A 23047-nucleotide genomic window follows, 5' to 3' on the forward strand; every position below is an offset into this window, starting at 1 on the left:
CTTGTCGCTTTCCCGGAAAAGGCCCCTCCTACCTGCGCCTGCGCAGTTATCCCCACTTTTGCATTTCTAAAGTACAAATAATAATATTACCCTTTATTAGTGCTATAGGAAGCAGAGGTTATGTATGGTAGATATTACTGTTAACCCAGGTCCTTTACCTCGGACTTTGATCTTTACATGTTTTGCGATCACCTCTGATTTGAAATACTTTTATCTTATGTTAGACTTCCTTGAAAAGGTAGTTTGTATAATGGTTAGTTAAATACCATTATTTTTTCTTTTCTTTTCTTTCTTTTTTTTTGTGAGACAAGTCTCACTTTGTTACCCTCAATAGAGTGCTATGGCGTCATAGCTCACAGCAATCTCACTCTTGGGTTCAAGCGATTCTCTTGCCTCAGCCTCTCAAGTAGCTGGGACTACAGGGGCCTGCCACAATGCCCAGCTATTTTTAGAAATGGGGTCTTGCTCTTGCTCAGGCTGGTCTGGAACCCAGGAGCTCAGACGATCCACTTGCCTCAACCTCCCAGAGTGCTAGGATTACAGATATGAGACACGGTGCCCGGCCCGCATTATTTTTCTTTTAACCTTTAGATGAATTAAGGTGCGTTCCTTTAATGCAGCAGTTTTCAACCTGTGGGTATTAAAGGGTCGCAGCATTAGGAAGATTGAGAACCACTGCTTTAATGGGTTAGTGTTCTAGTTTGGTCTGGGCTTTCCGCTCTTCACATCTTGGGTACTTTAAGTGTAATTCCCAGCCTAACACTTGGCCATTTGCCATCGGATGCACCGCTCTCCCCTCTTACACTGCTTGGTGATACTGTAAGTGACATTTCCTGGACTCCCTAACCTACTTTCTTCATGATAAATTTGTACAGTGATAAGTTTGGAGGCAGTGGTGGGAGACTGTGAGGTAGAAGGGAAGGGGAAATCAGAGGACTTCTCCTCTCTGCTTAGGGAGTGTGTTCCCTCCACTGGACTCTGCTTCCTTCCTCTGTCCCAGGCCTCGGAGGCAGCCTCTGCTGGGGTTGTCAGTCACACAGGGCTCCTTACCTCCTGCGCTCTGGAGTCGTCTCTGCCGTCCTGCTGTGCTAATCTCCGGGCTGCCCCATCATCTCTCTTAAGCCTTTCAGTTCTTCTGACATCTCTGTAACTAGTTCCTTGTGTTCCTCCCCAGCAACCATCTGGTGTGTGTTCTGTTTTCTTAATCAGACCCTGACTGATACATTACTGCAATATTAAGCCCTAACTAATAGTATTGTCAAATGAAGGTTGGCCTAAAGCTGCTTCTGTACATATTTTAAGTTTGGCCTACAAGTTTCTCTATATAAAGTGAACTGTAACCTAACTTGATGTACGCTGACAGACTATAACCTGGTATTTTTCCCTTTATTTTTTAGATGCAGTATTAAATCATAACTATAACCTACTCTTCCAACAAGTAGCCAAGTCTCAGCCAACCCAGGAGGCCAACTGTTCAAAGCTGGTTCAGATAAGGCAACCACCCAGAAAATGCCCAGAACCCATCCAGCTGTTTCTGTACCTCACTTCCATTTTCTATACATCATTTTTTCCTATTTCTGTCCACAAATAGTATCCAAACATGTGGCAGCCCCAGATCATTCTCAATCTATTCTGGTTCTGGAGGCTGCCTGACTACTGTTCTTTGCTCAATTAAATTCTGTTAAATTTAATTCGCCTAAAATTTTTCTTTTAACAGTGTCATGAGGATTATTTGGCAGAGCTCACTGACATCACATATGTAAATTATAATGTAATATTTAGCTAATTAAGTATTTGCAAAATACCGATAGGAACAATGTAATATAAATGATAGTCTCATAAAGAATAACTTATTCTCAACCAGGCCCGTTGGCTTCCACCTGTAATCCTAGAACTCTGGGAGGCTGAGGTGGGTGGATTGCTTGAACTCTCACAAGTTCAAGACCAGCCTGACCAAAAAAGCGAAACCCTGTCTCTACTAAAAATAGAAAAACCAAGGCAAGAGTATTGCTTGAGCCCAAGAGTTGAGGGTTGCTGTGATGCCACAGCACTCTACCCAGGGTGACAGCTTGAGACTCTGTCTCAAAAAAAGGAAAAAAAATCCAATGGCTTTTCATCTTTATTTAAAGTCAATCCGAAGTCTTTACAATGGCCTTCAGGATGGGTGTGGGCTGTCGGGTGACTTCTCTGTCCTTGTCTCTGCAGCTCACAGCAACCTCAAACTCTAGGGGTCAAGCAATCTTCTTGCCTCAGCCTCCCAAGTAGCTGGGACTACAGGCACCTGCCACAACACCCGGCTATTTTTTTGTTGTAGTTGTCATTGTTGTTTAGCACACCCAGGCTGGGTTCAAACCCGCCAGCCTTGGTGTATGTGGCCAGCTCCCTAAGCATGGGCACCGGGCCCAGTTTAATTTCTTGATCAATTTTCTATATAGTGGCCAGGTGTGGTGGCTCATACCTGTAATCCTAGCAGTCTGGGAGGCCAAGGTGGGTAGATCGCTTGAGTTCAGAAGTTCAAGAGGGAGACCCCCCCACTATTAAAAATAGAAAAAACTAACCAGGCATCATGATGGGTGCCTGTAGTCCCATTTACTCAGGGGGCTGACGTAAGAGGATCATTTGAGGCTAGGAGTTTGAGGTTGCTGTAATTTATGACACCATGGCACCCTACTAGGTGCAACCGAGTGAGACTATCTAAAAAAAAAATTTTTTTTTTCTATACAGCACAAGTAGCCTATTTTTAAAAACCAGTAGGCTGTTGATATTTGTAAGATCTGATAAAATAAAGGCTAACAGCAGGTTAAAGGAAAATCAGGTACTTGAGGGCAAAAAACCACATTGGTCTTTTTTTTTTGTAGAGACAGAGTTTCACTTTATTGCCCTCCGTAGAGTGCCGTGGCATCACACAACTCACAGCAACCTCCAACTCCTTGGCTTAGGCGATTCTCCTGCCTCAGCCTCCTGAGTAGCTGGGACTATAGGCGCCCACCACAACGCCCGGCTATTTTTTTTGTTGCAGTTTGGCCGGGGCTGGGTTTGAACCCGCCACCCTCGGCATATGGGGCCGGCGCCCTGCTCACTGAGCCACAGGTGCCACCCTGGTCTTTTTTTTTTTTTTCTTTTTTTAGATTTTCTGGGTCTGGGTCCTGGAACCAAGTAATCTACTTAATAGGTATTTATTGATTAAATTAACAAATGTATAAGCAAAATTTTAAAAACCAGTTAATTCTTAAAGTTCACAAGGTATATTAGTAAGAAAAATTTCCTGCAATTCTACATTTTTTTATCTGCAAACCATACTTTTATTGTTTTACTTCTGAGAAACTCAATACATAGGCACTGCATTTTAACTTAACGTTATTATGCTACAACTAGATTTAGACTATTTTTCCCAATAAATGGAATATTGAAGAAATGAGAAAAGAAATGCTTTCTTCTAATCCATTATCAATTATTTGACTGATATTCCATGAATTTTCAAAACTTTATATACAGTGTAATACAAAGGCCAATCATAACCCTTCTCACATTGTCTAACAGAATTTGCTTTAACTTGAGATCCACTGCCTTGTTTTGTGATATGCACTAAAGCCCCTTTTCGCTTTCTCCCGACTCAAAGGCAATCCTTTTATGAACCGAGATGAAATTCCGATTCTTCCTTTTAAAAGGTCGAGATAATAGACTTAAACTAAATTGTGTGATCCTGGTAATGAAGATTCTCAAGCTAAGTAGTAACATGCTTTGGTCTGTGCTTCAAGGAGACAGATGTAGGTGAGCTGTGTCTGGGCAAGGAAGGACATAACCAGGGAAAGAGGAACGAAGAGCCTTCAGGTATCTGCTTTGGTATAAATAGAAAAAGCACTTGGGGGCGGCGCCTGTGGCTCAGTGGGTAAGGCGCCGGCCCCATACACCGAGGGTGGCGGGTTCAAACCCGGCCCCGGCCAAACTGCAACCAAAAAATAGCCGGGCGTTGTGGCGGGCGCCTGTAGTCCCAGTTACTCGGGAGGCTGAGGCAAGAGAATCGCTTAAGCCCAGGAGTTGGAGGTTGCTGTGAGCTGTGTGAGGCCACGGCACTCTACCGAGGGCCATAAAGTGAGACTCTGTCTCTACAAAAAAAAAAAAAAAGAAAGAAAAAGCATTTGGTAACTGGACAAAAGAGGGTTGCTGGTGGAAACAGGAACAATCAAAGACAAGAATCCAGTCTTGGTAACTGCCGGGGACACTGATGCCTGTTAAGTAAGTTGAGAAAGCACAGAAATCTGTGCCCCTTTGAATGTCTAACAGGGGTCCTCAAACTTTTTAAACAGGGGGCCAGTTCACTGTCCCTCAGACCATTGGAGGGCTGGACTATAGGTTAAAAAAAAAAACCTATGAACAAATTCCTATGCACACTGCACATACCTTATGTTGAAGTAAAAAACCAAAATGGGAACAAATACAATCACATAGCCGCATGTGGCCCGTGGGCTGTAGTTTGAGGACCCCTGGAGATGTTCAACAGGCAACTCAAAATTGGGAATTTAAGCAAGCTTCCGTTTGTCTTTTTTTTTTTTTTTTTTGCGACAGAGTCTCACTTTATCGCCCTGGGTAAAGTACTGTGGTGTCACAGCTCACAGCAACCTCCAACTCCTGGGCCTAGGTAATTCTCTTGCCTCAGCCTCCCAAGTAGCTGGGACTATAGGCGCCTACCACAATGCCTGGTTATTTTTTTTTGTTGCAGTTTGGCGAGGGCCAGGTTTGAGCCAGCCACCCTCAGTATATGGGGCCAGCACCCTACCCACAGAGCCACAGGCGCTGCCAAAGCAAAGTGCCTTTGTGTCTTAAGATCTGTAAAAAAATTATCCTCTATTAAGTCTTCCAGGAAAGCAATATAATGACATTGCTGAAGAAGGGAAGATAAAGATGAAGACAAAAAACTACTTATAATCCCACTGTTACTGTTTTGTGTTGTTCGAGAGAGTCTTGCTCATTTGCCCTGGGGTTTGAGTGCACTGACAGCATGGCTCACAGCAACCTCAAACTCTTGGTCTCAAATGATCCTCTTGTCTCAGCCATCCGGGTAGCTGGGACTACAGGCACCCCCCACAAGGCAGGGCTAGGTTTTCTATGGTCTCACTTTCCTCAGGCTGGTCTCCAACTCCTGAGCTCAGGCAATCCACCCACCTGGACCTCCCAGAACGCTGGGATTAGAGGTGTGAGCCATACGCCTGGCCTCCCCCAACCCAGACTTTCTTCTGATTTTCTTTCTTTTTTTTTTTAAAGTATGTTAAAATGTTTTTAAATAAAAATTTTAATTTTGATAAGCCAACATTACTGAGTCTAGACGTCTGAAATTAAAAGGCTTTCAGAAATGTGCTGAGTTAAAAGTAGAAGCTCAGTATTTGTTCAGTAGTGGCTGGACTAATGTCTGGAACTCTAAAGCTAAATATTTTTTAAAAAGTTTTCTTTTTTGAGAATTTAAGTGTGTTTTCTTTAATCTTAAAGTGAAACAGGTTTTCTGTCCTGCTATAATGAGAAAAGAAGGAATAAAAGAACAACAAAAGGAGTAAGAGCAACTGACAGTATGAAGTAACTTCTACCAGAAATTACGGAACCAAAAAGCTCCCTGAACTGGCAGGTCTGCAACCTCCGGGAAAGCCTGAACCAGCGCTTGCGCATGCGCAGTGGAAAAAAAAACCCGCAGCAGTCCTAGCCCCGCCCAATGTGCTGGCCCCGCCCCTGCCCTTTCTCTGCCCGGCCCTATGGCCACCTCGCACCCCAATCCGGGGAACTGTGTTTCCAGGAACACCAATCCGACTTTTTTCCTTCCGTTCTCCACCACTTTCTGCCTGCAATGGCGTTCAGGCTGGTGAGGCTGGTCCAGCAGGGGCCTCACTGCTTACTGGCTCCGGCAGTCCCCACGTTAGTCCCTCCTGTTCGAGGAGTGAAGAAAGGATTTCGCGCCGCCTTCCGCTTCCAGAAGGAGTTAGAGCGGTGGCGCCTGCTGCGGCACCCGCCGCCGCCCACGCGCCGGTAGGAGACGCTTGGGGAAGGGCTGGAGCTGAGGTCGGGGATACTGGTCCTCTTCTCACTTCAGACCCGCGGCAGATGCGCGTCTGACTGGAATTCTAGGAGGCTTGTCATCCAGACACCCGTGCTTTAGGACTCCCATTTAAAATCTGCTGAAAATTGCGAGAAATGAGGTCCCCTGGAGGATGATGTTTACGTGGACTTGGGTTTTGTAGCCACCGTTGTATGATACCTGAGTATTCTTTGGGTACTGATGAAGGGGAGGGAAGCGTTCTGCAGTATTGCGAATTCGGGGGGAAAAAAAGTATCTACAATCGCAAGTCCACGGAGTAAAAGAAAAAAAAACTTAGCTTTAGATTTTTGACTTCATTAATCTTGTTCTCCTAGCAGCAGTTCTGGCTGAAAGACACATGTTTTTTTATAGCACCAAATGAGATCATGCATGTTTTTCTTCATCTTGCTTTTTCTGCTTAATACAGTGTTTTTGACATGTTGCAATTACAAATATATACACCTCACTCTTTTTTAGGGCTCTGTTTATGGGCAATATGAGCTCCGTATTACTGATGCTACAACCGATGTGACAATGAATATTCATATTTCATCTTTGGAAACATACATAGTATGAATTTTTGCAACCTACTTTAATATTGTCTCCTCAAAAATGTTGATTCAGTTTATATTCCTACTAGTAGGAACATTTTTCTAACCCAGAATATTATATTCTTTTTCTAATAGGCAAAAAGTATAATGTCTTTTTAATTCACTTTTCCTTGCTTATTCTAAGGTTAGATATTTTAGGCTTTTAAAGTTGGAAGAAACTTTATGGGTAATATACATTAGATAGGTCTGTATATTGCAGAGATCTTCTGACTTTCAACCCAGATTTTTATACTTCGCTGTTCTTTTTCACTTAAAAGGGTTTTAGCTAGGCGCTGTGGCTCATGCCTGTAATCCCAGCACTATGGGAGGCTGAGGCGGGAGGATTGCTTGAGTTAAGAAATTGGAGGCTTGTCTGAGTGAGAGTGAGACCCTGACCCATGAAAAAAATGGGAAAACCCAGCTGGGCACCGCAGAGAATGCCTATAATCTCAGGGGCTTCTGCGGCTGAGGCAGCAGGATGCCCACAGCCTGAGTCTGAGGTTGCAGTGAGCTGTGACACCACTGCACTCTGCTCAGGGCATAGGGTAGAACTCTGTCCAGACAAAAAAATAAATAGAAGTGTCTTATTTGGGGTTTATCCTTTAAAAAAAATTTTAGTTCTTGGAAATAATTGTGAACTTTTAGCCTACTTGTAATATTGATGCCAGATTATTACTAATTTAAATGGATATTTTCAAAATTTAAATCAATAAAATACCAAGTATAGTTAGCTCTTTGTATCTGTGGTTTCCACATATAGGGATTCCAACTAACCACAGATCCAAAATTTTGGGGAGGTGGGGAGAGGATGGTTGTGTACAGACATGTACAGACTTGTCTTGTCATTATTATTATTTTTTTTTTTTGTAGAGACAGAGTCTCACTGTATCGCCCTCGGGTAGAGTGCCGTGGTGTCACACGGCTCACAGCAACCTCTAACTCTTGGGCTTACGCGATTCTCTTGCCTCAGCCTCCCGAGCAGCTGGGACTACAGGCGCCCGCCACAACGCCCGGCTATTTTTTTGTTGCAGTTTGGCCGGGACTGGGTTCGAACCCGCCACCCTTGGCATATGGGGCCGGCGCCCTACTCACCGAGCCACAGGCGCTGCCCCATTATTTTTTAATCAATACAATATAACAGCTATTTATATAGCATTTACATAACAGCTATTTATATAGCATTTACACTACATTAGGTATTACAGGTAATTTAGGGGCATATGTGGATAGGTTGTATGTAAATGTAGGCATACCTCAGAGATATTTTGGGTTTTGGTTCCAAACCACTGCTATAAAGTGAATCACATTTTTTTAAAAATTTATTTTGTGGTGTTTATGAAAGTTTTGTTTATGCTGTAAACATGAATTTAAAATACTTTACTGCTAAAAATATGATGATACAGGTAGAAAGCGAGCACAGGCAAGGTTGCTACCAATCTTCAGTTTGTTAAAGAAAAAAATGCAGTTATCTACCAAAGACAATAAAGTGAAGTACAATAAAATGAATGAGATATGCCTGTATTACACCATTTTATCTAAGGGACTGGAACAGCCATGGATTTGGGTGTATGAGGGGACTCTGGGAATCAATCTCCCACGGAAATTGAGGAGTGACTTTAAATGCAACATACCTCGTGTTTGTGCCCTGAATCTGTGAAGTTATAATTTATGTCTTATATCTAGGTGTAAAGAATATTTCCATGGTTAAAGCAAAAATAAGGAACCTAAAAGTTCATGTAATGGCGTAGTGGCAGTTGGGCCAATGGGAAAATTAATCCAATAATATTATGTAGACTATAGCAAAGAATTGTTTGTATTCATCTGACTTGAGTTTTAATCCTTAGAATATCAGAACCTGGTATTAAAAAGAAACAACCTTTTTTCGGGCGGTGCCTGTGGCTCAGTGAGCAGGGCGCCGGCCCCATATACCAAGGGTGGCAGGTTCAAGCCCAGCCCCGTCCAAACTGCAATAAAAAGAAACAACCTTTTTTGTTTTCCTAGTGTGGTTAACGAGACAGAGTCTTGCTCAGTCACCCACGCTGAAAGACGGTGGCCCTGTTGTAGTCCACTCTAACCTCCAACTCATGGGCTTAGGTGATCCTCTCACCTCAGCCTCCCAAGTGCTGAGATTATAGGTGTGAGCCAATGTACCTGGCCTCAGAATGAAAACTGTTTACATCATAGTAACATGTCCTCTTTACCAGCACTTAACTGTCTTTATGTTTGTAGGTCAGAGAAACCCAACTGGGATTACCATGCTGAAATACAAGCTTTTGGACCTCGGTTACAAGAAACCTTTTCCTTAGATCTTCTCAAAACTGCATTTGTTAATAGCTGCTATATTAAAAGTGAGGAAGCCAGACGCCAAAAACTTGGGATAGAGAAAGAAGCTGTTCTTCTGAATCTTAAATGTAATCAAGAGCTAGCTGAACAAGGGACGTGTTTTTCACAAACTTGCCTCACAGAATTTCTTGAAGACAAGTTCCCCGCTTTGCCCACTGAAGGCATCAAAGGTCTTGTTGACTATCTCACTGGTGAGGAAGTCGTGTGTCACGTGGCTAGAAACTTGTCTGTGGAGCAGTTAACATTGAGTGCAGAATTCCCAGTTCCCTCGCCTGTATTACAGCGGACTTTCTTTGCAGTAGTTGGAGCCCTGTTACAGAGCAGTGGTCCTGAGCGGACTGCACTTTTTATCAGGGTAGGTAATTATTAGTTGCACATGCTTGAGGTAGAAAGAAAAATTTCCTTTTGTAATTCATTTCTTTATCACCTTATAAGTGAATTTTTCTTCCAACAAAATTGGAAAAGATCCAGAGCTTTCTGGTAGGCCCTTAATTAATACCAATTATCTCTTATGAAAGACATCATCAGAAGTGAATATGAAATTCTGGGTTGTGACTTGTAGCTTTACATTTTTAGGGCCAAGGCTAGTGCCTGTGTGGTTGATACTCAGTATCAAAGTTTGGCAAATGATTGAGGTCAGAAGACACTATGCAAAGACTTAGTGTGGTTGGGAGCATCATACTTAAGTGTAAGCTGCTGTTCTGCTTTTCCAAGTGATAAAGCTTGGATTTGTAAGTCCTTGTGGTACACAACACATTAGTAGCTTAACTGATTAAAGTTCTTGTACGTATATCTGGTACATCGTGACCCCCACTGTCCTCTTAAAATTTATTACCTGAGTGAAAAGTTTTATCCTCTGCCACTGAATGAGAACATGAGTTTTTGTAAATCAATCTGCAGTAATAGAGCATCCACACAATCATTTCATTTTATTTTTTGAGACAGAGTTTTACTTTGTCAGCCTTGGTAGAGTGCATTGGCATTATAGCTCACAGCAACCTTAGACTCTTGGGCTGAAGCAATTCTTTTGTCTCCGCTTCTCAAGTAGCTGGGACTACAGGCACCTGCTGCAGAACCCGACTGTTTTTTTTTTTTTTTTTTTTTAAGAGATGGAGTCTCATTCTGGCTCAGGCTGGTTTTGATCTCCTGAGCTTAAGCAGTCCACCCACCTCAGCTTCCCAGAGTGCTAGGATTATAGGCACAAGTCATAGTGCCTGGCTCATGCAATCATTGTAAATGAAACAGTTTTGATGCAGACATCTGAATGTCATTCTCTAAACCCGCAGCACATGTTGTTAAAATCTATTAATTTTGATAGCAAATGTAATCATTTTGTTAGCGAAAGATACTTGTATTTACCAACCTGTCAGACTTTGTTCACAGATGAGATCTGTCATCCTCCTTCCCAGTTGGGCTTGGTGGGACTATTCACTCTTCTAGTTATTTAGCTTTTTTTAAAGAAATTAATCACTAAGTCCTCCTTGATTTCTGTTTTCTTTATCCTTATAGTTTCTGTCGGGTTTTAAAAACTAAACAATATTTGGTTATGACTTTGAAATTTGCAAAAGGTTGCTGGATGAGGTGGCTCACACCTGTAATTCTAGTACTCTGGGAGGCTGAGGCCAGTGGATTGCCTGAGCTCACAGGTTTGAGAACAGCCTGAGTAAGAGCAAGAATCCGTCTACAAAAATAGCTGGGCATTGTGGCAGGTGCTTGTAGTTCCAGCTACTCAGGAGGCTGAGGCAAGAGAATCACTTGACGCAAGAGTTTGAGGTTGCTGTGAGCTATGGTGCCATGGCAGTCTGCCGAGGGCTACAAAATGAGACTCTGTCTCAAAAAAAAAAAATTCCAAAAGGTAGTCATGAGACTTTCAGAAATATTTGTTTGCCATATTTTAGTGCCTTATTGACAATTCTAATTAAAAGTCAGTTAAACAGATAATTCAGATGTCTATTTCCAAATCAAAAGCTTTGGTGTTTCATGTAGTAGAATTGACAAATTTGGATTCATTCATTGATTCATCCATCTCATGTTGAGTGTCTTGCTATGTGCCAGGCTCTCTGCTGAGCTCTGGAGCCAGAAACTACACAGTATTTGGTCCTACTCAGCTCATTAGGCAGATGGAGTAGACAAGAGAAATGCTTTCATAGCAGTATTAAGGTTCAGAGGGAGCTCCGAGAAGGCAGCAATCAACTCTATCTAGTAAGAATAGGGAAAGTTTTACAGAAGTGACATTTGCCCTAAAAAGGACATTTTAAGAAGAAGTATAGGCCGGGTATGGAGACTCATGCCTGTAATCCTAGCACTCTGGGAGACTGAGGCAGGAAGATTGCTTGAGATTAGCCTCATTACGAGCGAGGCGTCTATTAAAAATAGGAAAATTAGCTATGCGTGGTAGAGTGCACCTGTAGTCTTAGCTACTTGGGAGTCTGAGGCAGGAGGATTGAGGAGTTCCAGGTCTCTGAGAGCTGGGCTGAAGCCAAGGCACCCTAGCCCAGATGACAAAGCAGGTGACAGAGGAGACTCTGTCTCAAAACAAAAACTCCACTGAGAGTGTACTTATAAATAGTTTTTATTACTGAAACTGAAGTAGAGTTCTAGTGCTTGGAGGATTATTATAATGAAATTTTTTTCTTTAATACATCGAGAGGTCTTCTCTCCTGCTCACATCGATCCATCCTCTTACCATATTATAGTTAATCCCAGTTAATCGTGATATATAAATTGCTATGAAAATTAATGTCTTTTTATAATTTCTATTCAACATAATTTTTTTACTGGCAAAATGAATGCTACTTTGAATGTTCATAATTTGTTTCTAAATTTTTTTAGTCTTACAAAGAAGTTTTAGTAAGTCAGAGATTTATTTATTTATTTAGGAGACAAAGTCTCAGTCACCCTAGGTAGAGTGCTGTGGTGTCTTAACTCACAGCAACCTCAAACTCCAGGTTCAAGCCATCCTCTTGCCTCAGCCTCCCAAGTAGCTGGGATTACAGGTGCCCATCACAATGCCCAGGTAGTTTTTCTATTTTTAGTACAGATGGGGTCTCACTCTTGCTCAGGCTGGTCTGAGCTGCAGCAATCTACCCACCTTAGCCCCCCAGAGTACTAGGATTACAGGCGTGAACCACTGAACCTGGCCAGTAAGTCATACATTTAAAAGGTAGTTCATGTTAAATTATTATTTAAATGATTTTTTAAAAATCATCAACTTAATGGAAAGTATTATAATCAAGCAGGGGTGTCCAACCAATCAGAACCACAAAAGCATTCTGATTTTGTGAGGACTTTTTTTTATGCTTATGTGTGGCATCCAATATCATGAGAAATATTCCTGGACCCTTTTCTCATCAGCTTAGTGTTTGTGTATTTACTGTGTGGCCCCAGAATAGCTTACTCTTTTAATGTATGGCAGAAAAGAAAAAAGGCTGGATCCCCTAAAGAGGTCTTGAGTGCCTTTTTACGTTTTTCTGCCAGAAGTTACTACTGTTTCTCCATTAATTCAACTTGTTGAAATCTTTTTTCTTACTGGTAGGAATATAATTTTAAATTATAATATAGGATTTTACCTTGTATGGAATTTTCATAGATGATACTGCTTGAAATAGTTTTTTCAGGCTTTCAAAATTTTTTATTTGACTACAATTTTTGTAATAAAACTTACATAAACTATGGGAATGAAATGATACATTTTGTCTTTTGTTTCCCATTAAGTTTTAAATTTCTATTAAAAATATACCTTGTTTTTTTTTTCTGATTCAAACAGTATAAAAAAAAGTACTTTGAATTGTGGTTTTAATGTTCTTTATACTAATTTAAATGAATTATGTTTTTATATTCAGGACTTCTTACTTACCCAAATGACTGGAAAAGAACTCTTTGAGATGTGGAAGATAATAAATCCCATGGGGCTTTTGGTAGAAGAACTGAAGAAAAGGAAGATTTCAGCTCCTGAATCTAGACTGACTAGGCAGTCTGGAAGCACCACAGTTTTGCCCTTGTATTTTGTTGGCTTATACTGGTTAGTAAAATTTTAATCTTCGTAACTTTGATTGGAATCCTTAAAAACAAACTGCTTGTTCCACAACACGCCATAAGAAATGTTGACGTTCCTTTACATAACCTCTTCAGATTCCTTTACATCACTTTTAATTACATTAAACGATTTTTGAAGAGCTCTTCATGGTTATCTATTTACTTACTTTCCGGCTGGGGAAGGCAGATAATGTACATTTTACTACTAGTAGATTTTGTTGGGTCAACTATTTACTGTAGAATTTCATGGATATACATTAATCTAAATTTTTCTATGTAAAAGCACAAGTTTTGACTCATGTTACAGGTTTAAATTTAATCTGTTCCTGTCAGCAGCTTCAACTGAGCCTCCAACTGGGAAAAGAAGAGCTTACTTATCCATAAAAATGTAAATTCTAACCCATGTTGAGAATTTTTTAGTTTTGTTAATAAAAGGTTTACTTACTGCCTGGCACGATAGCTCATGCCTGTAATTCCAGCACATGGGAGGCCACGGTGGCGGGATTGCCTGAGCTAACAGGTTTGAGACCAGCCTGAGCAAGAGCGAGACCCCATCTCTAAGAAATAGCTGGGTGTTGTGGCGGGCACTTTAGTCCCAGCTAGTTGGGAGGCTGAGGCAAGAGGATAACTTAAACCTAAGAGTTTAAGGTTGCTGTGAGCTAAGATGCCACAGCACTCTACCAAGGGTTACCAAGTGAGACAGTGTCTCAAAAAAAAAAAAAAAAAAGCTTATCTGCTCCAAATTAATTTCATGTATTAAGATCAAAGTGTTGAATATAAATACTAAATATTTAAAATAGCTAATCTTATCACAAAAGACTTTAGAAGTATAAAAGCAATAGAAAACATCACGAAGGAGAAAATGTGTAGTGTTGTTAAAAGTTTTATCTTCAGCCCAGGCTCTGTGGTTCATGCCCATAATCCTAGCACTCTGAGAAGCCAAGGCAGGTTAGTAAAATTTTAATCTTCATGATTTTGATTAGAATCCTTAAAAACAAACTGCTTGTTCCACAGCATGCCATAAGAAATGTTGACCAGCCTGAGCAAAAGCGAGACTGCTGTCTCTACTAAAAATAGAAAAACTAGCCAGGCATTATGGCAGCTGGCTGTAGTTCCAGCTGCTCGGGAGGCTGAGGCAAGATTACTCAAGCCCAAGAGTATGAGGTTGCTGTGAGCTGACACCATGATACTCAGGAAATGGAGAGTGAGAGTGAGATTCTGTCTCAAAAATCAAAAAGGGTTTCACCTTCAGTTTTAATTGAAATACAAAGCAAAAAAAAAAAGAAATACTCTTTTTTTGCTTATATTGGTAAACCTTAAATACATCTTTTATAATCAGTTCATACCCTGCTGGTAAAAGAAAGAAATGTACAATTGTGAATAATTTTGACAGAATGTCAAGAATCTTGAATACTTTTATGTTCTTTGATTTGGTATTTGTCAGACAAAAATTTGTGAACAAAGTTGTTCATTTCTTTTCTTTCTCCCTCATTTCTTGAGCATTTTCTGGGAGACAAGGTGGTCAGTAAATAGTAAATGAGAAATAAAATGGCTATCCAATAAGAGAGAAAGGATATGTACACAGTAGAATATAGTACAGTGATTACAGGTGATATTCTGAAAGAATTTTTAATGACATTGGGAAATTTGAGAAGTTTTTTTTATCTTAAAAAATATATGTAGTAACTTGCCATGTTATTAACAGTGATTGTTGTTGCATGTAGTATTTTTCGAGATTTCACATAATGACTTTTTAAAAGATGATCAATGATACATAATGTCATTGGACTTAAAATATGATAACGGGCGGCGCCTGTGGCTCAGTTGGTAGGGCACCGGTCCCATATACCGAGGGTGGCTGGTTCAAACCCGGCCCCGGCCAAAACTGCAACCAAAAAATAGCCAAGCGTTGTGGCGGGCGCCTGTAGTCCCAGCTACTTGGGAGGCTGAGGCAAGAGAAACGCTCAGGCCCAGGAGTCGGAGGTTGCTGTGAGCTGGGTGAGGCCACAGCACTCTACCAAGGGCCATAAAGTGAGACACTGTCTCTACAAAAAAAAAAAAAAAAATTATGATAACTCCTATGCATGAAATTCACTTTTAGGGGATTTTCTCTGTTTCTCACTTTATAAAAGTATGTATATGTTTATTATTATAAAGTTTAACTTAATATGATTAACTATTGTTTCATTTCAAATTACTGTCAAGTAGCAAATGTTTTTGCAAATTCCTTCCACCTTACAGTTCTCTGATTTGCATAGCTGTATTCATTTTTCTTTAATTTGGTTCTGGTTGTCTTCACTTTCAAGTCAACTTGCAGTGAATCTGAGTTATTAAATGGAGTTGCTATGAATGAAACTGTCAGAGAGATGCCTTATTTTAGGTCAGGAAATTTACAGGAAGTGTTTAAAGAAGTAACCAACAGGATTATAGTTAAGTAACATCTGCATTCTTTGTTCCCTTACAGGAACATTTTTACTTTTTTTTTTTTTGAGACAGATTCTCACTTTATCACCCTTTGTAGAGTGCTGTGGCGTTATAGCTCACAGCAACCTCAAACTCTTGGGCTCAAGCAATTATCTTGCCTCAGCTTCCCAGATAGCTGGGACTATAGGTGCCCATCACAATGCCCAGCTATTTCTAGAGAAGAGGTCTTGCTCTGCCTCAGGCTGATCTCAAACCTCAGGCAATCCATTGCCTTGGTCTCTCAAGTGCTAGATTACAGGCATGAACCACCGTACCTGATCCTTTAAAAATGTTTACATTTTTAAAGAAGATAGCTAGGTATAATAATGGAAATAGCAGTAAAGCAGAAAATACCTGTTTTCAGTTTTATCTAGTTTTGCTAGAACACTGGTAACCAGCATTTAATATTTACTACCCTGGGCGGCGCCTGTGGCTCAGTGAGTAGGGCGCCGGCCCCATATGCTGAGGGTGGCGGGTTCAAACCCAGCCCCGGCCAAACTGCAACAAAAAAATAGCCGGGTATTGTGGCAGGCGCCTGTAGTCCCAGCTACTCGGGAGGCTGAGGCAAGAGAATCACGGAAGCCCAAGAATTAGAGGTTGCTGTGAGCCATGTGACGTCACAGCACTCTACACAAGGGCGGTACAGTGAGACTCTGTCTCTACAAAAAAAAAAAAAAAAAAATATTTACTATCCTATCTGTATCTTCTCGGAATAAATTTAGATACGTATAGAAAGTAATTTTTAAATATAGCCAGTTTTGAATCTAAAGTTCACAATTTAAAATATAGAACTGATTTTTCATTTGTGTTAAAGTTTAGATGACAAACTCAAAAGGCACAATTTTTTTAAGTCTTTCTTCATATGTTCAAAAAGAATTAAAGATAATTTAGTCATAGTTTCTAAGAATATTTTTAACAGTTTCAGCTTTTTATAAGAGAATATTTATATATTTTTCCAGTTTTCTTACCAGCAGTTAAACCCATACTTACATAGGTATACATGTATTGCGTTTTTGATTTCAAAAATACTGGGCCGAGAGAGTTGTTTATATTTCTCTGTAAATGTAAATGTATCTTTGTCTAATTATCATAGGTAAGAAACTTGCAACAAAACTAGTTAAAATCCAAAAGGTGATATATAAAGCTATTGTATTATATCTGGCGGTTGTTATTATCAAAGTAAGATTTAGAAGGCATAACTGCTTTTTGTACTGGATCTTACTCTTACTGTGTACTACACAATTTAATACTAGTGTTTGTTTTCTTTCCAGTGATAAAAAGTTGATTGCTGAAGGACCTGGGGAAACAGTATTGGTTGCAGAAGAAGAAGCTGCTCGAGTGGCACTTAGAAAACTGTTTGGATTTACAGAGAACAGACGTCCTTGGGATTATTCCAAGCCCAAAGAGAACTTGAGAGCACAAAAGGCCATCACTACCAACTAGCCAGTGAAAGATATGGCAACCTGAAATTTGTGAGCAAAACAATGAGGCAAATGTCAAAGGTGTTTCAAGCTAGACATTTTCAGAATGTCTAGCTTGCTGTGTTCCTAAAATTAAATAAATGTTAATCAGATCACAGTTTTTTGTTTTGTTTTATTAAAATCGTTTTTGTTTAATCAAAAGTCATTTTTTAAAATCTTTTCCAAGAAAGTTTTCCTAATGTTTTTTGATTTTTTTTTTTATTGTAGAGAATTGGTATAGTTAGGTATATTTTATTTCCCACTAGCTTTGAGGTATTATAATTTGAATATATGTCTTATGTTAGTTTTGTGCTATAATGCCAATAAAATTATTCCTTCTCACAATGTTACATTGCAGTTTGATAGACCTGGGAATCTCTAATACAATTTTAACTAAAGTAGCAATGTTATAATTCTAGAAATGTAAGATATGAATTATGTTTAAAATTCTGTGCATTTCGGGTGGCGCCTGTGGCTCAAGGAGTAGGGCACCGGTCCCATATGCCGGAGGTGGTGGGTTCAAACCCAGCCCCAGCCAAAAAAAAACCACACACACAAAAAAATAAAATAAAATAAAATTGAAAAAAAAAAATCCTGTGCATTTCTAATGTTTCTTGTTTATTTCTATAAAAGGGAGAATAGGTGTATTTTATGGTTTTAAGAAATTGCTTTTTCTAAGAAATTAAAACTTAAAACCAGCTTAAAATATTGAAGGTAATGTAAAAATATTTATCAGTTCAATTTAATATTCTATAATCATAATGGTGAACAGTACCAAGCACTGCTCTAAGTATCAGCACACATTAATTGGGTACAGAGGGTTCTTCGGGTTCTTTATTCTTTTGTGTTGAGGTCAGTGATCCTTCAACTTCAGGTGTCATTTGGTTGATTCCTTAATAACTCTTTGGCAACAGTATTAATTTTTAGTTTCAGTCTGCCAGTGGTTACTCCCAAGGGTTTATAAGAAATGCAGAAGTTGGGAGTTGAGAATAGGAAAGAGATAAAATGTTATAACCAACAATGCTTTTTGCAATGAAATCTTTTTATAAAAGGAGATGAAAGACCTTTGAAACTCCTTTTCTGAGACTGGCTAGGAAATTGGAACTTGAATTATATGTCAGAGGCTTTACAGCTATCACAGGTAAAGCGGGGACTTGTTTTTGGAGGGGAAAATTTGAGAAGTAACTAGTTGGCTAAATTAGTAGGTTATAAATTACATTTGGCCCTTGAACAATGTGAGTTTGAACTGTGTGAATCTGCTTAAATGTGAATTTTCTTCCCTTTCTGCGATAGCAAGCCCTCTTCCCCTCAGCCTGCTGCATGTGAACACCACAAAGATGAAGACCTTCATGATGATCCACTGCCACTTCATAGTAAATGTATTTTCTCTTCGTTATGATGTTTGTAACAACATTTTCTTTTCTGGCTTACTTTGCTGTAAGATTATATAGTATATAATACATATAAAATATGTTAATCGACTGTTAACAATATCAGTATGGCTTCCAGTCAATAGTATGCTGTCAGTAGTTCAGTTTTGGGAGAGTCAAAAGCTATATGTGGATGTCTGACTATGCAGTGCGTTGGCACCCTTAACTTTTGCATTGTTCAAGGGTCAGTGATATTTCACCTTTTATTTTGAGAGTTAGCTCCAGTTTGTAATTGAACATAAGGATAGAGGACTAAACCCAGTGGTAAAATGCCATTTAAATGTCATTCATAACAAGTAAACATTTTTCTTTTTTTTTTTTTTTTTTTTTTGAGACAGTCTTACTATGTCACCCTTGGCAGAGTGCCGAGGCATCACAGCTCATAGCAACCTCCAACTCCTGGGCTCAAGCGATTCTTTTGCCTCAGCCTTCCAAGTAGCTGGGACGACAGGTGCCCGCCACAACGCCCAATTATTTTCAGAGATGAGGTCTTGCTCTGGCTCAGGCTGATCTCGAACCTGTGAGCTCAGGCAATCCACCTGCCTTGGCCTCCCAAGGATTTTATTTTTGTGTGTGTGGCTATATAATATTCCATTGTATATATGTATTACAATTTCTTTGTTCATTCATCCGTTGATGGACACTTACGTTGATTCCAAATCTCAGCTATTGTGAATAGTGCTGCAGTAAATATGAGAGTGCAGGTATTTTTGTTGTACTGATGTTCCCTCTTCTGGATATATTCCCAGCTGTGGGATCACTGGGTCACATGCTAAGTCTCTTCTATACTGTTCTCCATCGTGGTTGTGCTAATTTACATTCCCACCAGCAGTGTACAAAGAGTTCCCCTTTTTCCACATCCTTGCCAGCATTTGACATAAGCCATTTTAACTGGGTAAGATGAAACCTCATTATAGTTTTGATTTGCATTTTTCAGCTGACTAATGTTGAGAGCATTTTTTATTATTTATTTTTTGAGAGAGTCTCAAGCTGTCACCTTCAGTAGAGTGCTGTAGCATCACAGCTCACAGCAATCTCAAACTCTTGGGCTTAAGCAATTCTCCTGCCTTAGCCTCCCAAGTAGCTGGGACTATAGTCACCTGCCACAACACCTGGCTATTACAGTTTCCAAATTTATTTTGCTTACCTGTGCTTTGGGGGTATTTCTCAAGAAATGATTGCCCAGACCAACATACTTAGAAGTATTTCTAAGAAGTAAACATGATTTGATAAGTTTTTCATGGACATAGTAGGAGAAGAGATGATATAATGAAAGCTTCTGAGAAGCAGAGGACAGCAAATGTCTTCTAACCACTTACTTTTTTTTATTTTATTTTATTTATTTATTTATTTTTTTATTAAATCATAGCTGTGTACATTAGTATGATCACGGGGCACCATACACTTGGTTCATAGACCGTTTGACACATTTTCTTTTTTTTTTTTTTTGTAGAGACAGAGTCTCACTTTATGGCCCTCGGTAGAGTGCCGTGGCCTCACACAGCTCACAGCAACCTCCAATTCCTGGGCTTACGCGATTCTCTTGCCTCAGCCTCCCGAGTAGCTGGGACTACAGGCGCCCGCCACAACGCCCGGCTATTTTTTTGTTGTTGCAGTTTTGGCCAGGTCCGGGTTTGAACCCGCCACCCTCGGCATATGGGGCCGGCGCCCTACTCACTGAGCCACAGGCGCCGCCCCCGTTTGACACATTTTCATCACACTAGTTAACATAGCTTTCCTGGCATTTTCTTAGTTATTTTGCTAAGACCTTTACATTCCACATTAACCACTTACTTATTCAGCGAATATGAAATGGCAGAATCTCCCTAGAGTATATGATTCTAATTTTTGTTTAGATGAAAATTTTTGAAAAAGTTTTTAGAATTTATTTGCAAGCTCAGTAATTCTTTTTTCTCCGTTGAGGAGTACTGTTGGTACAATCTCAGATTTCTGCTCAGGGCAGTTTGCAGGACCTTAACCTACTGGTTGCAGGGGAACTATCCTTTAGCTTTTCAGGCTTGTAAACCTCGAATGCTACTGGATTTATATATATGTGGAACAAATCTAGCTCCGGTTCCTAAAACTACCTTGCAAATAAAGATCCATATCCCTTATAAAGAATGTGATTTGAACATATTTTCAAGTCAAGTCTTCTCTGAAATTAAGTTGTACTTTTAAAAAGCATCTGCTGAAATATGGTGGGCTGGAATGTAGAAAAAGTAACATACATTTGCAGTTCCATATGAAATAGCTTAAAACTTAGAACTCTGGATAATTATTTTATTTGTATTAAGAGAATAACGACTGACAAATGTGGTTATGAAGGCAAAGGGAGCACATTGGCACGTTGGTACAAGGGTGGGATCAAATACGGCTTGTGACCAGACTATTCAGTGACCATTTGGCGGACTATCTCTTTGTTTAATGCCTAATCCACTTGTAGAAGATAGTCCTAAGACCATGTGAAAGTTGTTGGGACATAGAAACACAGTGAACAGAGGAAGATATTAGTCATTTACTTTGAAATCCTGATTTCTTTTCCCACCTTTTCCCACACTACAGTTAAGTGTATTGCACCTAAAAAAATCCCTTAACCAAAAATGTAAAATTCGTATCCATAGACTCCTAATTAAGTCCTTTTCTTTTACATTCACACTATGTTTTTATTATATGCAAATATACAGTGGGGAATATTATTCTCCAAGAGCTTATGTGGCTATGAGAAAGTGAACTAGAAACCATGTTCAGAATAATAGTATAATACCTGTAATACAAATTGAACAAATTGGGCCTGCTTTTGTGTTCAGCAGGATATCGATTTTGGCCACGAGGTGGTGCTCTAGTCCTACCGCATGGGTCAGTATGCACAGTGCTGTTTTGGGGAACACTTTCTACCTGTACAGGAAAGATCGTGTATGTATGTAGCACATGGTTCAGTGAAACGGGACTTTTCAAGGCACCTTATAGTTCTGACATTTTATGAGTACGTTTACAGGAGCTAAAAAACCTGTTTCTTTGACTTTTCGTGCTGTTCCTCTCCCCCGAAAGTAGGGGGACAGGAACAGCAAGAAAAAGAAAAGCACTGCTGAGGCAGGAGGATTCTTTGTCCATCTTGACACTTCCTAAAACCAGATGTAGACATTCTCCCCACAAGGGAGGCCAGTTCACAACATCCTTTGGGGATGCCCACTGGGGATATTCCCCTATTAGCTTGCTGCCCAAGTTCTGCATCTAAAAGCCCATGCTGATTTATGCTCCTCTCTGCTGATCCCATATCTCCAAATCTCAGCTTGTCCTGACCACCTTATCTTCTAGAGGTATGGCTCTTCAGATGGGTATGAAAGCACTTGAAAGCCATGGTTCTCCCTACAGTCCCAACAATGTTTGCTAAATTGAATCCAGTGTTGCAAACAAAAAAAGAACAATTTCCCCAAGAATACCTGTAATCACACATGTGTTCTGAAAAAAATAATTAAAAAGCTGTGTGACATTGATAGTGCCTGTGCTTTCCACTAACATGAGTTCACTAATAGCAGAACACGATTGGTTTAAGGCAAATCGGGGAGAAAAGTGAACAAATTTACAACACTAACTTACTCCCCCTTCAACCAAGGAAGAACTTTGATTATTCACAGAGTATTTTTTTACTGGAGCTGTTGTACATTGAAATTGTAAATGAACTATTTTGTTTTGTTCTGATCCTCCACAGAAGATGTATAAGAGGTCACTGAGAATTTCTAAGCTAGGGGAGAAGAGTTTGCCTGACTTTCTGATAATGCTTCCTCTACATAAATTACGTCAGCATCTTCACACCAAGACACCATGTCGGTAAGGGCCCGGAGATATTTAGCAATAGACTATATAGTATATAAGACAAATGTCGCAAAAAGTCAGCTGGTCATCATCAGATTAACTATTCATGATTTGACAATGATGGTCATGGGGCTCCTGGCAATTTGTTTGCTCCTAGCATTGTTTTTGTTTTTTTTGGTCTAGAAAGGACAGGCACAAAGGTCTGCCACGCTTCTCTTGGCCTTGGTAGCTGGGATTATAAAACTTCAGATGCAGAAGGCATAGCATTAAGAAATCACATTCATTTTCATTTTACCACCTAATATTCAATAGTTTAATCAGCAAACACGTGATCTGATAATGAGTGGTGATTTCTCATTTGGCAAATTTTTCATTAAAATCATAACATCTGCATCTCTTCATGATTTGAGGGAGAAGCTCCAAGAAGCAGTTTGTAAATCTAAGAAATGGGGCTGAAAAGTCAGTATTTTCCACCCTTTGGCCTCCCAAAGTAGATTTTGAGTAGAAAAAACACACAGTGTGTCTGTCCATGCTCACAGAAGTCACCTGCCAGCTTCCCCAGCTCTCACCTCCCAGCTGTCACCCCTGAGCAGTCCTCGGAAGCATGCGTTAGCTATTCTGCTGGCTCAGAGCAGATCCTTGCCGTTTTTACTTCAGTTTTTAGAACACTTAGTGTGGAGCTCTATGTCATTCAGTTTTTGATTTTCAGGGAAACGAAAGAGTTAACTGGTATAAAGGCCACTCCCTGTCCCTTTTAGTAGATTTGTCTTATGACTGGGATTTTTTTTCAGGCTACCTGTCACCATCTTTTCAAGACAAGAGACTCCAAGGCCGGTAAGACAGTGTTCACTG

At 40.0% G+C, this 23047-nt stretch overlaps 1 protein-coding gene across 1 annotated transcript; it reads left to right on the forward strand.

Moving 5' to 3' along the window:
- Window positions 1–5766: 5766 nt before the first annotated feature.
- MRPL44 (mitochondrial ribosomal protein L44) lies at window positions 5767–17063 on the forward strand. The gene is made up of 4 exons (XM_053597587.1): window positions 5767–6012; window positions 8881–9349; window positions 12837–13015; window positions 16764–17063. Exons 1-4 carry the CDS (start codon window positions 5834–5836, stop codon window positions 16933–16935), a joined length of 999 nt encoding a protein of 332 aa, XP_053453562.1. The 5' UTR covers window positions 5767–5833; the 3' UTR covers window positions 16936–17063.
- Window positions 17064–23047: the final 5984 nt, after the last annotated feature.

This window comes from Nycticebus coucang, chromosome 7 (assembly GCF_027406575.1).
Source record: "Nycticebus coucang isolate mNycCou1 chromosome 7, mNycCou1.pri, whole genome shotgun sequence".
NCBI lineage: Eukaryota > Metazoa > Chordata > Mammalia > Primates > Lorisidae > Nycticebus > Nycticebus coucang.